The sequence below is a fragment of the Stegostoma tigrinum genome, chromosome 19 (genome assembly GCF_030684315.1).
Source record: "Stegostoma tigrinum isolate sSteTig4 chromosome 19, sSteTig4.hap1, whole genome shotgun sequence".
In the NCBI taxonomy this organism is placed as follows: domain Eukaryota; kingdom Metazoa; phylum Chordata; class Chondrichthyes; order Orectolobiformes; family Stegostomatidae; genus Stegostoma; species Stegostoma tigrinum.
This window is the reverse complement of record NC_081372.1, coordinates 36,237,100-36,251,402: the sequence shown is the minus strand read 5'-3', so window position 1 is coordinate 36,251,402 and position 14,303 is coordinate 36,237,100. Positions and strand designations below refer to the sequence as shown.

The window sequence follows — 14,303 nt, the reverse complement described above, 5'->3', positions numbered from 1 at the left end:
CCAGCTCAAAACCAGTCCGTGGACTGATGAAACCTTTTGAATCTTCAGTTGATTTTTCCCCCCAATATAACGCATGTGCAAGGCAGAATACGACTGCAAAAACAAACTGATGAGTTTTTTTTTCCCAGGTGGGAATTAAAGTCTAGGCAGGGAAAGGGTCTGATATGTTATCACCTGTTTGTATCTGTCAGTCAGGGCTCCCTGATTAGCCCACGTTAATAATCCCAATCAAGGATCTCAGTGTCAATGAGGTTTACCAGGCCCTGGTTCTAATTACTTCAATTATCAACCGACAAATACCTCCAACATGTCCATGGTAGTCAATAAGATCAGGAGGGCCTTTTAGTCAGCCATGCTTGATGAACAATGGCACTCCACAAACTATAGTCTCAAGACAGTTTGTCTAACATCCTAGAAGCGGGTACCTAAACTGGCTTTTATTCTGGTCTTTTTAAAAACACCTTCACATGCCAGTATCTAAATATCTCAACTTTTTTTTTCATGTAAAGCAAAGCTTCCTGAAGCATGATAATGCCCTAATTTCAGTATGGTATTAAGGAAATAAAGTATTGCCAAGTTTATGCCTTTCAGATAAGATGTCAAATCTCCTCCTGCCTTTTTGGATAGATGTAAAAGTTCCTGTTACTTTTAAGAGTAAAACACAAAGTCTATTTTGTATCAAAGCCAATTAACTTTCCTCCCTCATTCAACACCACCAACCCTTGTCGTTTATCTCATTGTGGAACCTTATTTTGTGTAGATTAGATTGCCTAGAAATCAAGTGACCACACTACTGAAGTAACAAAAACAAAGTTGCTGGAAACGGTCAGCAGATCTGGCAGCATCTGTGAAGGAGAAAACAGAGTTAACTTTTCAGGCCTGGTGACGCTTCCTCAGAACCGAAGTAATTGATTAGTCAAGTGCTTTGGATGATAGAACCAGAGGACGCAAAGAAGCTGGTTGCATTCAAAACTATTGAGAAATATATATTGAACAGACTCCCCAGGGAGATACTTGAAGCAGTTAATATTGATTCAATCAAATTAATACCAGACAGAGATAACACAGTGGAGCTGGAGGAGCACAGCGGCCAGGCAGCATCACAGGGCCAGGAAAGTTGATGTCTCGGGTCAGGACCCTGCTTTATTTCTCTGATGAAAGGTCCCGTCCCGAAACGTCAACTTTCCCGCTCCTCTGATGCTGCCTGGTCTGCTGAGTTCCTCCAGCTCCACACTGTGCCATCTCTGGCTTCAGCATCGGCAGTTCTTACTATCCCTAATACTAGACAGATTTCTTTTTTCAGAAATGTTCAAGAGACAAAAGAGGTGTAATTTGAGATGTGGCATCTAAGAGCAACATGTTTCTGAGGAACATAGTGACGTTCGAGTTGTGGTCCCCCACATTGTTGTGTTTCATTTTTATTTGTAGTCTAACTGAGTCAGAGTAATTATTGTGATTAGTTACCAATTCCATATCATTGTGTCATGCAACAACCAGAATTATAGAATGTTCTTGATGGCTTTTAGTCTTTTTTCTCATCTAGCACTTGGAGCAATAATAGGGCCTCAGGAGTTTGTATGTGATTTTGTATAACTCATGATGTGCCTCTCCCCCAAGAACTAATCGCTTTAAGTCCATGAATTGTGATGAGCAGCTGATAAGTTAACGCCATAAAAAGAGTTATATAAATTAAAGCCACATTTTGCTTCTTTCTGTACTGATATCCCACATTTACCGTTTTCCTTTCTCCTTCTTGAAAGCCAATTAGAAAGAGATTACAACAAGCATCAAAACAGTCCCACTCTGCTCCTCAGTATCCTAGTGACATTTAAAAACAGAAGGGTGATATTCTCGGGGACAATTAAGAATGTGTAATAAATGCTGGCTTAGCTAGCAACATACACACACACCATGAAATTTTTTTTTAAAAAAGGCACAATGATGTTCAAAGTCAAAGGTCACATGAAGAACCACCACATAGGGAAGTATAGTGTCAGAGTGCTACTAACACTCTTCAGGTTGAGTCCCAGCAAGAGTTCTTTGTCTTCCTGAAGCTCTAGAGGAGTGTAAAACAACAGATAGCATCTCAATCCTGCTAAGTAAAGTTATTTTTTCTGATCTATAGAAAGTTGCACAACAAATTATACAATAAGAGACTTTTGAAAATTAATTGTATAGTTTATTTTTAGTGAGCATTATACGGAAACAGATCATCTATGCGATACATTTGGTCTTGTGAAAGCATCACTGTCACTGACATGGGATCCAACTTTGAGAATAAGTCAAAATCAACACTAATCTTTCAGTTCTCAAAGGCCTGAAGTAACAAAGCTTGACTGACACCAAGACCTTAACCAGTTTTCAAAGCACACTGTGATAAAGCAGTTCTCTAGTGTACTTCACCACAGGTAGTGGGATGCGGAGTTGCACCCATAATTTCCCATGTGCCCAACATTTCGTTCTGACGCCACCTACAGAGGAGGTGCTAAACTGGATTTATGTGGATCTCCATAGCAGGCACATAGAACGAGATCAAGTGAGTTAGGGCAGGCATCTTTTGTCCACCTCCTGAGAATCCTTCAGAGGATGGAATTGCCGAATGCCTTGGAGCAATGGTAATACTACACTTGGTCTGAGAATAAGCTGTAACACAGAGAAACCTAGTTTAAGGGAAGCAAATAAATAAACAAATGCAAAATATATAAACAGGATGCGGATGTAAATAGGATGATACTTATAGTCTTACAGAGGCAGTTCTCTTTTAAAAACTTACAATGTATAAAGCAAGTTTTTTTTAAAATGAAAATCGGTGCCAATTGCTATTAACATAGCTCAGCAATTTTTAATTGCTTCTTAATTGAGAGAACAGTTAATTATACCTGTAGGTACAATTAAGAATACCATCACTGTCTTCTTGAAAATTTTGGGATATGGTTAGTATTTTCAAAGTGATAAGCTCCAGTACTGGGTATGTTAAAATCTGTTTTTTTTTTATATCAATGTGTTTTACATGCGCTTGTGCAGATGTTGAATGCAAGGAAAATTTCTGCCAAAGTAGATATACTTGTGAAGGTCTGAATAACTTTCTTGCTGTTGCTCCTGTCCTTTGCTATTTCATTTCTAAACTTTTGTATCTTTATCTAATATTGTATATTATATTCATGAAAGGAAGTTCAGGCAGAGTTGAAATTGCTAAATTACTTCAATATGCGTTGACCAAAAATGCCTTTTGTAATCGTTGAAAAACCTATGTGAAGCTGTGTGTTTTATTGCACACATATTGCAGGTGATTTGATGGTTTTGTTTTTAGGATCATGATGTCACACCATGCTGAGTAAACAAGTGTGTAATTCTCCACTCGGCTGATTGTAAATTCGTATGAACTGTCAGGAAGCAGATTTCCAATCTCAATACTATCCGTTTCAACAGAAATCACTCCAAAATGATTCTTCTCAGTGCAATAATGGGGCTCCAATAGTTTGTATTTGAGTTCATATAGATCATGATGTGCCTCTTCCCCAAGGACCAACCACTTCAACTCCACTGAATTGTGATAAGCAGTTGATTCGTTCCGATCAAACAGTACAGGCATCTTGGTTCGCAGAACCACTCTGAGTTGAGGAATTTTGTTCAACTTTGCATCGCTCATTAAGTGATGCTTCACATAAAGTTTGCCAGGTATAAGAACTGATATGAAATTTTTTAGCGTATTGAAGAGCTGTCCAAGTCTTGAACAAGTAGTGTTCCAATGTAAAAGAAACAATGTCACATCTGATATTTTAGCAATGACTTTCAACTCTTCACGTCCATATTTCAGCTCACTAAGATATTCTCTGAGCAGCAGAAGCTGGATTTTGACCTGAGTTGTCCCTATTTTCTTCATCCTCAGAAATTTGCATGGATCAATTAGCTGGTAGAGTACATTAGGCTGAAATAGGTTCTGGTCTCCGAATGTCAAGTGTTTTGGCATTACATCTACATAAAAAGAGCATTTTTTCAATAGTTCCAGTCTTGTTTCATAGTGCTTCAAGATGTCCGTGTTTAAGTTGTTTCCAAGAAACTGCAGAACTATGTTTTTTCTGTCTACATATTTCCTCCAGGCATCACCAAGGATCCCACATTCATGAATTCGTACAGTCTCTTTCCTCACCGTGGATCGATCACTGTGCAAAGCCATCATTCTTTTTTTCTACATCACTGAATAGTAAGACAAAATATCAACAATATAAATACTGATAATATAATCAGCAGCCTAACATTTATTTCAATACACTATCAGTTCCAATTTGTATTTACTATACTTAGTAATCCAGTCAGCAATGATGATTTGTACACAATATATGTATATCCGTATTTGAATTCACCACAATATGTATATCAGTATGTGAATCCACCCCTTCCTAATTTCATATGCTCCTCTCCATAATTGATAGTGCCTTGGCCATGCATGTTCTACATCCTGCACTTCTGCTCTCAATCCTTCCCCTCTCTCAGGATAATGCTGAGGATCCACACAGATGCTGTCAGGCCTGCTGTGCTTTTTCAGCAATTTCGGTTTTTGAGGTTGAAGACTTGCTCGCCGAGACAGTGGTTTGGGTGCAAATTTTTCATCGCCCTGCTATGTAACACCGTCAGTGCGCCTCCAGTGAAGCGTCGGTGTTCTGTCCCACTTGTTATTTATATGCCTCGGTTTGTTGGGGTGTTTGGTACCAAGTCCAGTTCTGTTTTTCAGTGGTTTGTGCACAGGATCTAATTCTGCGCACCATGTTACCTAGCAGGGTGACAAAATGTGTGTAAACAAACCTACCTGCTCAGCGAGGATGTCTACAACCTCATCCACAACCTGAGTTATAAATCTTCTTGAAAACTTTACATTTCTGTTTTTGTTTCTGATTTCCAGCATCTGCAGTCATTTTGGTTATTAATCGTTTTTACTTTTAAACTCTACAGCCCCCATAATTAACGGATCATCCTCTCCATTTTCATTCCCTCCAGTACGATGCCACCACCAAACACATTTTTTCAGCCTTTTGAAAGGGTCATTCCCTCTGCCACTGTCAGCTGCACTACCGCAATCACTTCAGCATCCCTTGCCTTTTACATGGAAACTTTCCTTAAAAATAGAGGGCATGTAACACTTTTCCTTTTGCTTCTCCCTTTCCACTGTCCAGAAACGGAAGAAACTATTTCCTACTGAAAGGACATTAAATTGTTTTTTCTTTAGTTTAGAATATTGTGCTTGCCACTTATGGTGCAGTTTCCTTCAATATAGGAAATACTGAATGAGCTACCACATTGTGGAACACCTTCTTTCAGCCTGCAAGCATAACCCTGAGCTCCCAGATGATTGTCCTTTTAGTACAGCGTTATCCAATCTTTCTGGATTAGGGATCTCATTAATTTCATTTTCTCACTCAAGGGGCCAATGAGCTGATTCTGGAATGATAAGGCTCAGCACAATGTTTAATATGATTTGTTTTAAAAATCAGCGTCAAAGGAAACAATTTGAGCATTTTCAAAAAGAATAATGAATAAAATGTACCAAGCAGAGGAACTACACAAAAAAAGCTTTATCTTCCCCTTTTTGCTGAAGAATCAGAACTACAGAGACAGATTAGATCCCAAGTTCTGCTTACCAGTGAAAGGGTAAGAACCAGGATTCAGCTGTCAATTTGGTTTAAATCATACCAACTTTGTGTTTTCCTCTGGCGGTGCACAGTCCAAGCTGGCTTTAGTGGAATTCATGTGAAAATGGAAGTCAGAAACCAATTGCCTTTCACCCTGGATATTTCTCCTTCAGTGACTTGCTCTGTGTTTGAGGTTAGGGCTGGGAGGATACTTGTATTTCTGGCTTACTCCCAGTATTGTGGTTCTCAAATGACACTCTCATGTTCATGGTACACACTTCCAGAGACTCTCATCCCACTGACTTATTCACTCTCACATACACATAGTCACGTACAAAGACCCACTCACTCCCCACTTTGGCCACAAGGTTTGACATTCTGTTGCTGAGAAGTGGATCAGGATGAAGGCAACAGAATATACTACCTCAACATACCACCTTGCCTGAGACTTCACCTATCCCTGACAGCCACACTGTACTGCAGCAACTCAGAGTCCTGAGGCCTTTGCAAAGCGTTTTGCCATTTTGAGACCTGAGCTTCTACAGGTGGCCAGTAGCTGCATGGGGTGTGGGGGTGAGAAAGGGTGCATGGTCAAGTGGGTAGTGAGGGGGTGATGTAAGAAAGTGGGCAGTCAAGGGGGAGACAGCCTGTATCCCATGGAGGTGAATACAAAAGAGAAACCACTCACCTTCCTCTTGCCTGTTGCTAGCCCAATTACAGTCTGTTTCTCTCCTGCATTTGGTGGTGTTGCCTCACTGAAGAGTCTCTCAGAGACAAGTAAAGGAGAGAAATGTGCTGTGATTGGACCAACTGTCCCTGCAGATCTGCCTCTTCCACTTGTTTGTTTTTCAAAAAGTGAATTCACAGGCCACGTACTGAGGCACAGAATTTGGCCTGTGGGCTGGAGGTTGGCCAAGCCAATTACTACACATAGCCCTGCTCCCTTTCTGACCTCTTATTTCATGCTCCTATGCTGCTCTGAATAAACATAACACAAGGAACAGCACTTCCTCTTTCAATTAGCACTGCAGTCTTTGAGATTCAACATTGAATTTAACATGCAATTTCAAATCATAACTGCTACCTACAATATTTTGGGCAGAAGCTACAGGGGATGATTCTGCTATCCCTGTAATAGCTGTCTCGAACTTAGAATTTTTCCTTCTTGTGTGGTGACTGTAAGTATTGTATCATGAGTAACATAAGTATTCATTGCATATTAACACATTCACATTGTATATTATATGTTACCAATGTAACTTAATGGAGTAGTTTACAATGAAGATATGAATAGTTTTGATTGCACAGAATCCTTACAGTGTGGAAACAGGTTATTCGGTCCATCAAGTCCAAACCGACTCTCCAACGAGCATCCAACCCTATCCCTTGCAACCTTGCATTTTTCCCCATGGCCAATCCATCTAGCCTGCACATCTTTGGACTGTGGGAGGAAACTAGATCACCTGGAGGAAACCCATGCAGGCACAGGGAGAATTTTCAGGCTCCATGCAGACAGTCAGCAAACGCTGGAATTGAACCCAGGCGCCTGGTGCTGTGAGGGAGCAAAGCTAACCACTGAGCGACCATAACTGCCTCAATCCTTTTGGGGAATGCTATATGACTAGGTACAATGAAGATGAAAATGGTGCAGAAACTGATTAGATAGAATCTGCGTCACAGAAACAGACTCTTCTGCCCAACCGATCCATGCTAGTGTTAATACTCCAAATGAACATCGTGCACACATTTTCTATTGTAACTTCTTATTATTACCTACTCTTTCATGTACTTGACTAACATCTCCTTAAACAAATCAATGCTTAAATTGAGTTCCACTTTCTTTCCACTCTTCTGGAAAAGAAATCTCTCCTGAATTCCCTATTGTTTTATTAGTGCATATTTTGTTATATTTTTGATAGAAGGTTATTAAATGCCAGTTTCTGCTCATGCTATGCTGATTTCAGAAATTGTCTCATTATCCGTGTTTCAATGGATTATAATTGTTGGACCCTATGGGACGCTGGGCAACTGACCACAGGAAATCCGAAATCACCTACAAAAGTCTTTTTAACTGTGAATTCACTCCTAGCAGGAAGTAGCTTCTGCTCTTTTAGGACTAGAATGGTGTGTTTTGTTGAGCACGAGTAAAATCAATTTGTAGCTTCCAAGGTTCACTCATTGAGGAGAATGTGTGTCTAACTTATTCAGGACAAAATCATTACAAATAACTTGTGATGTGATTGCAGCAATCTCTCAGGACAAGATGAATTGGTAAATCAATTAGTCAATGATATTCAAAGCGCCTGTAATCCTTTGAAGTGAGTGATCGGTATGCTTTGTGAGGCACTCTATTGGTCGCTTACACTAGTGTGTTTGAAGATTGAATAGATAGACACAGTACACCCCAGAACTGACCCAGTATGTCTATACTGAACTCGCCAATGATGCCCATGAGATAAATGGGGGCAACTGAGTGTCATGCATATCAGGTAAGAGAATTTTGAAGATAATAAAATGTGAGGCTGGATCAACACAGCAGGCCCAGCAGCATCTCAGGAGCACAAAAGCTGACGTTTCGGGCCTAGACCCTTCATCAGCGAGGGGGATGGGGTGAGGGTTCTGGAATAAATAGGGAGAGAGGGGGAGGCGGACCGAAGATGGAGAGAAAAGAAGATAGGTGGAGAGGAGAGTATAGGTGCGGAGGTAGGGAGGGGATAGGTCAGTCCAGGGAAGACGGACAGGTCAAGGAGGTGGGATGAGGTTAGTAGGTAGGAGATGGAGGTGCGGCTTGGGGTGGGAGAAAGGGATGGGTGAGAGGAAGAACAGGTTAGGGAGGCAGAGACAGGTTGGACTGGTTTTGGGATGCAGTGGGTGGAGGGGAAGAGCTGGGCTGGTTGTGTGGCGCAGTGGGGGGAGGGGACAAAATGGGCTGGTTTTGGGATGCGGTGGGGGAAGGGGAGATTTTGAAGCTGTTGAAGTCCACATTGATACCATTGGGCTGCAGGGTTCCCAAACGGAATATGATTTGCTGTTCCTGCAACCTTCAGGTGGCATCATTGTGGCACTGCAGGAGGCCCATGATGGACATGTCATCTAAAGAACTTCTCTTTCGATTCCTCCCACTTCCTGCAGACTAAGGGGGTGGCCATGGGCACCCCGCATGGGCCCCAGCTATGCCTGCCTCTTTGTAGGTTACGTGGAACAGTCTCTCTTCCGCACCTACACAGGCCCCAAAACCCACCTCTTCCTCCGGTACATTGATGACTGTATTGGCGCCGCCTCTTGCTCCCCAGAGGAGCTCGAACAGTTCATCCACTTCACCAACACCTTCCACCCCAACCTCCAGTTCACCTGGGCCATCTCTAGCACATCCCTCACCTTCCTGGATCTCTCAGTCTCCATCTCAGGCAACCAGCTTGTAACTGATGTCCATTTCAAGCCCACCGACGCCTACAGCTACCTAGAATACACCTCATCCCAACCACCCTCCTGTAAAAATTCCATCCCCTATTCCCAATTCCTCCGCTTCTACCGCATCTGCTCCCACGATGAGGCATTCCACTCCCACACATCCCAGATGTCCAAGTTCTTCAAGGACCACAACTTTCTCCCCACAGTGGTCAAGAACGCCCTTGACCGCGTCTCCCGCATTTTCCGTAACACATCCCTCACACCCCGCCCCCGCCACAACCGCCCAAAGAGGATTCCCCTCGTTCTCACACACCCACACCAACCTCTGGATACAATGCATCATCCTCTGACACTTCCGCCATCTACAATCCGACCCCACCACCGAAGACATTTTTCCATCCCCACCCTTGTCTGCTTTCCGGAGAGACCACTCTCTCTGTGACTCCCTTGTTCACTCCACACTGCCCTCCAACCCCACCACACCCGGCACCTTCGCCTGCAACCGCAGGAAATGCTACACTTGCCCCCACACTTCCTCCCTCACCCCCATCCCAGGCCCCAAGATGACTTTCCATATTAAGCAAAGGTTCACCTGCACATCTGCCAATGTGGTATACTGTATCCATTGTACCCGGTGTGGCTCCCTCTACATTGGGGAAATCAAGCAGAGGCTTGGGGACCGCTTTACAGAACACCTCCGCTCGATTCGCAATAAACAACTGCACCTCCCAGTCGCAAACCATTTCCACTCCCCCTCCCATTTTCTAGATGACATGTCCATCATGGGCCTCCTGCAGTGCCACAACGATGCCACCCGAAGGTTGCAGGAACAGCAACTCATATTCCGCTTGGGAACCCTGCAGCCCAATGGTATCAATGTGGACTTCACAAGCTTCAAAATCTCCCCTTCCCCCACTGCATCCCAAAACCAGCCCAGTTCGTCCCCTCCTCCACTGCACCACACAACCAGCCCAGCTCTTCCCCTCCCCCAACTGCATCCCAAAACCAGTCCAGCCTGTCTCTGAGATAATAAAATGTGAGGCTGGATGAACACAGCAGGCCAAGCAGCATCCCAGGAGCACAAAAGCTGACGTTTCGGGCCTAGACCCGTCCTCCCTAACCTGTTCTTCCTCTCACCCATCCCTTCCTCCAACCCCAAGCCGCACCTTCATCTCCTACCTACTAACCTCATCCCACCTCCTTGACCTGTCCTATCCCCTCCCTACCTCCCAACCTATACTGTCCTCTTCACCTATCTTCTTTTCTCTCCATCTTCGGTCCGCCTCCCCCTCTCTCCCTATTTATTCCAGAACCCTCACCCCATCCCCCTCTCTGATTAAGGGTCTAGGCCCAAAACGTTAGCTTTTGTGCTCCTGAGATGCTGCTGGGGTTGCTGTGTTCATCCTGCCTCACATTTTATTATCTTGGATTCTCCAGCATCTGCAGTTCCCATTACCACGAAGAGAATTTTGAAGTTGCGCTGTCTTATGCTATGAAGAATGTGCTCAGCTTTAAAATGTATATGTGCTATCCTACTTTCCTTTGCTTTATTAACCTGAAAATAAGTTACTTGAAGACCAGTGCCAGGTTTCTTAATTACCTGTTGTGTTATTTTGTAAAAGGCCATGTAACAGTTGTTAAATTCAAAACTGATTAATTGATTTTTTCTTTAGCGAAACAAATGAAGTAAAGTTGAAATGAAATGTTTGTTAATAAAGTTAAATCCAGCTTTAGAAAGGGAGAGGGAGATGCCTGGGGGCAATTTACAAACATGCTTTTCAACATCCTTGAAATGAATATTGTTCAATGAGTGCCACTAGCTCCCTCTTGAGGATGTAGGACTGAATCAATGAATTAAATGAAGAGGCTGTTGGGGGAAGTAGCTCCTTCAATTTGTAATTTTATAATCATAGAATCCCTATGGCGTGGAAACCGGCCATTCGGCCCAATAAGTCCACATCGCCCCTCTGAAGAGCATCCCACCCAGAGTTATTCCCGTAATTTTCCATGTCTAACCCACCTAACCTAAACATCCCTGGGCACTATGGGTAATTTAGCATGGCCAATCCACCTACGCTGCACATCTTTGGACTGTGGGAGGAAACCCACACAGACACAGGGAGAATGAGCAAATTCCATGCAGACAGTTGCTCAAGGACTAGAATTGAACCCAGGTCCCTGGTGCTATGAGGCAGCAGTGCTAACCACTGAGTCACCAAGACAAAGACACCCAGCATGGGTTTTGTGAGCATGATCTCAAATTCAATGAAATCTTTTGGAAGCATAAGGCGTACCTTATTTAAAATGAAGAGTTTACAATAAAAGATGATGAGCAAGGAAGAAATCTCAGTAAAATCAGCATTTATTATGAATGTATGAATGGCCTTACAACCATGGTAAGGCTGAGTAAGTGGCATAGTAGTAATGGCAGAGGTTCCACAGGCCAATAATCTCACCACGAATCTTACCATGGCAGAAGGTGACATTTGAATGCAGTTAATAAAGCTGGAAGTCAGCGATCATGAAACCATGGTTGATTGTTGTAAAAACCTATCTGGTTTGCTGAGGACTTTTATGGAAAAAAATCCTTTCCTACTTGCAATTGAACAGCAATGTGGTTGACTCTGAAATGACCTAGCGAGCCACTCGGTTGTATCAAATAATTACAAAAACAAGGAAAGTAATGAAAACGTGTGGATTGACCTCAGCAGCAGGATCAGCAATGGCAAAGCCTGGTTTTCTTGATCCTGTAAAGTTTTCCTCACCACCATCTGGCAGCAAAACTATAAGAACCGTCTCATTGACTAGTCAAGCAACAGTCGGACACTGTCATATTCATGAAATCATATCATCTAGACAATTTTACAGACACTATTATTACCATAAAGAAGGGTCACTGGATCCAAAACATTGACTCTACTTTCTCTCCCCAGGAGGTGCCAGACCTGCTGGGTTTCTCCAGCTATTTCCCTTTCTGTACCACTATCACCATCCCTGTCTTGTGTATTTCCTGTCTCACCAACAGGGCAGACCCAGCAGAGGTTGAGGCACAGTGGTATACAGTCAACAGGAGTTGCCTTAGGCATCTTCAACAAGCTAAAGGGTCTAAAAATTGATAAATCTCCTGGCCCTGATGGGCTACATCCTAGAGTTCTGAGGGAAGTGGCTGAGGAAATAGCGGAGGCTTTGGTCGTGATCTTTCAAAAGTCACTGGAGTCAGGGAAAGTCCCAGATGATTGGAAAATTGCTGTTGTAACTCCCTTGCTTAAGAAAGGATCAAGGCAAAAGATGGAAAATTATAGGCCGATTAGCCTAACCTCGGTTGTTGGTAAAATTCTAGAATCCATTGTCAAGGATGAGATTTCTAAATTCCTAGAAGTGCAGGGTCAGATTAAAACAAGTCAGCATGGATTTAGTAAGGGGAGGTCGTGCCTGACAAACCTGTTAGAATTCTTTGAAGAGGTAACAAGTATGTTAAATCAGGGAAACCCAGTAGATGTTATCTATCTAGACTTCCAAAAGGCCTTTGTTGCAGAGCCTCACGGGAGGCTGCTGAGCAAGGTGAGGGCCCATGGTGTTCGAGGTGAGCTACTGGCTTGGATTGAGGATTGGCTGTCTGACAGAAGGCAGAGAGTTGGGATAAAAGGCTCTTTTTCGGAATGGCAACCGGTGACGAGTGGTGTCCCGCAGGATTCAGTGCTGGGGCCACAGCTGTTCACCCTATATATTAATGATCTGGATGAAGGGACTGGGGGGCATTCTGGTGAAGTTTGCTGATGATACGAAGATAGGTGGACAGGCAGGCAGTACTGAGGTGGTGGGAAAGCTGCAGAAAGATTTAGACAGTTTAGGAGAGTGGTCCAAGAAATGGCTGATGAAATTCAATGTGAGTAAATGTGAGGTTTTGCACTTTGGAAAAAAGAATACAGGCATAGACTATTTTCTAAACAGTGAGAAATCAGAAGTACAAAGGGATCTGGGAGTGTTGGTCCAGGATTTTCTAAAGGTTAACTTGCAGGTAGAGTCCATAATTAAGAAAGCGAATGTAATGTTGTCGTTTATCTCAAGAGGGCTGGAATATAAAAGCAGCGATGTGCTTCTGAGGCTTTATAAGGCTCTAGTTAGGCCCCATTTAGAATACTGTGTCCAATTTTGGGCCCCACACCTCAGGAAGGACATACTAGCCCTGGAGCGTGTCCAGCGGAGATTCACGCGGATGATCCGTGGAATGGTAGGTTTAATGTATGATGAACGGATAAGGATCCTGGGATTGTGCTCATTAGAGTTTAGAAGGTTGAGGGGAGATCTAATAGAAACTTACAAGATAATGTGTGGTTTAGAAGGGGTGGATGCTAGGAAGTTGTTTCTGTTAGGCGGAGAGACTAGGACCCGTGGGCATAGCCTTAAAATTAGAGGGAGTAAATTTGAAACTGAAGTGAGATGACATTTCTTCAGCCAGAGAGTGATGGTCTTGTGGAATTCGTTGCCACGGAGTGCAGTGGAGGCCGGGACGTTGGATGCCTTCAAGGCAGAGATTGACAAATCCTTGATCTCACAAGGAATCAAGGGCTACGGGGAGAGTGCAGGGAAGTGGTGTTGAAATGCCCATCAGCCATGATCTAAATGGTGGAGTGGACTTGATGGGCCCAATGGCCTTACTTCCACTCTTATGCCTTATGATCTTATGGACTTCAGACCTTATGAAATCCCATGGAATCAGGTCAAACTTGGACCTCCTACTGATTACCACATCTCTTCTATCTTGGCTGATGAATCTGTTCTCCTCCATTTTGAACACCTCTTGGAGGAAGAATTGAGAGTAGCAAGAACACAGAATGTGCCCAATAAAGAGTGCAGGAGTCATGCCAAGAAACGTAAAAATGAGATGTCAACCTGATGGAGCTATAACTCTCAATCCCTTACGTGTTAAACTGTGGAAAAAGCACGTGATAGGCAGGGCTCAGCAATCCCATAATCAATAAATCACAAGTTCTACCACACACAGTCAAAAATGGGGTAGACAATTACACAACTAATAGGAAGAGGATACACCACAAATATCCCCATCCTAAATATTGGGGGAGCCAAGCGAATCAAGCAAAAGAAAAGGCTGAAGCATTTACATCCATCTTCAGCCAGAAGTGCTGAATGGATGATCCATTTTGGCCTTTTCGTGAGGTCCCTGCAATGACAGAAAGTGGCCATCAGCTAATATGATTCATTCCATGTGATGTCAAGGAACAGCTGAGGGCACTAGATACTGAA

At 43.2% G+C, this 14,303-nt stretch overlaps 1 protein-coding gene across 1 annotated transcript in view; it reads right to left on the bottom strand.

Moving 5' to 3' along the window:
* Positions 1–3,247: 3,247 nt before the first annotated feature.
* Positions 3,248–14,303, bottom strand: part of LOC125461582 (fibronectin type III domain-containing protein 11-like) — a 28,877-nt gene continuing 17,821 nt past the window's right edge. The window contains exon 2 of the mRNA XM_048550497.2: positions 3,248–4,197. Within this exon, the coding sequence (XP_048406454.2) occupies positions 3,248–4,180 (933 nt within the window). The 5' untranslated portion in view covers positions 4,181–4,197. The remainder of the gene's footprint in view (positions 4,198–14,303) is intronic.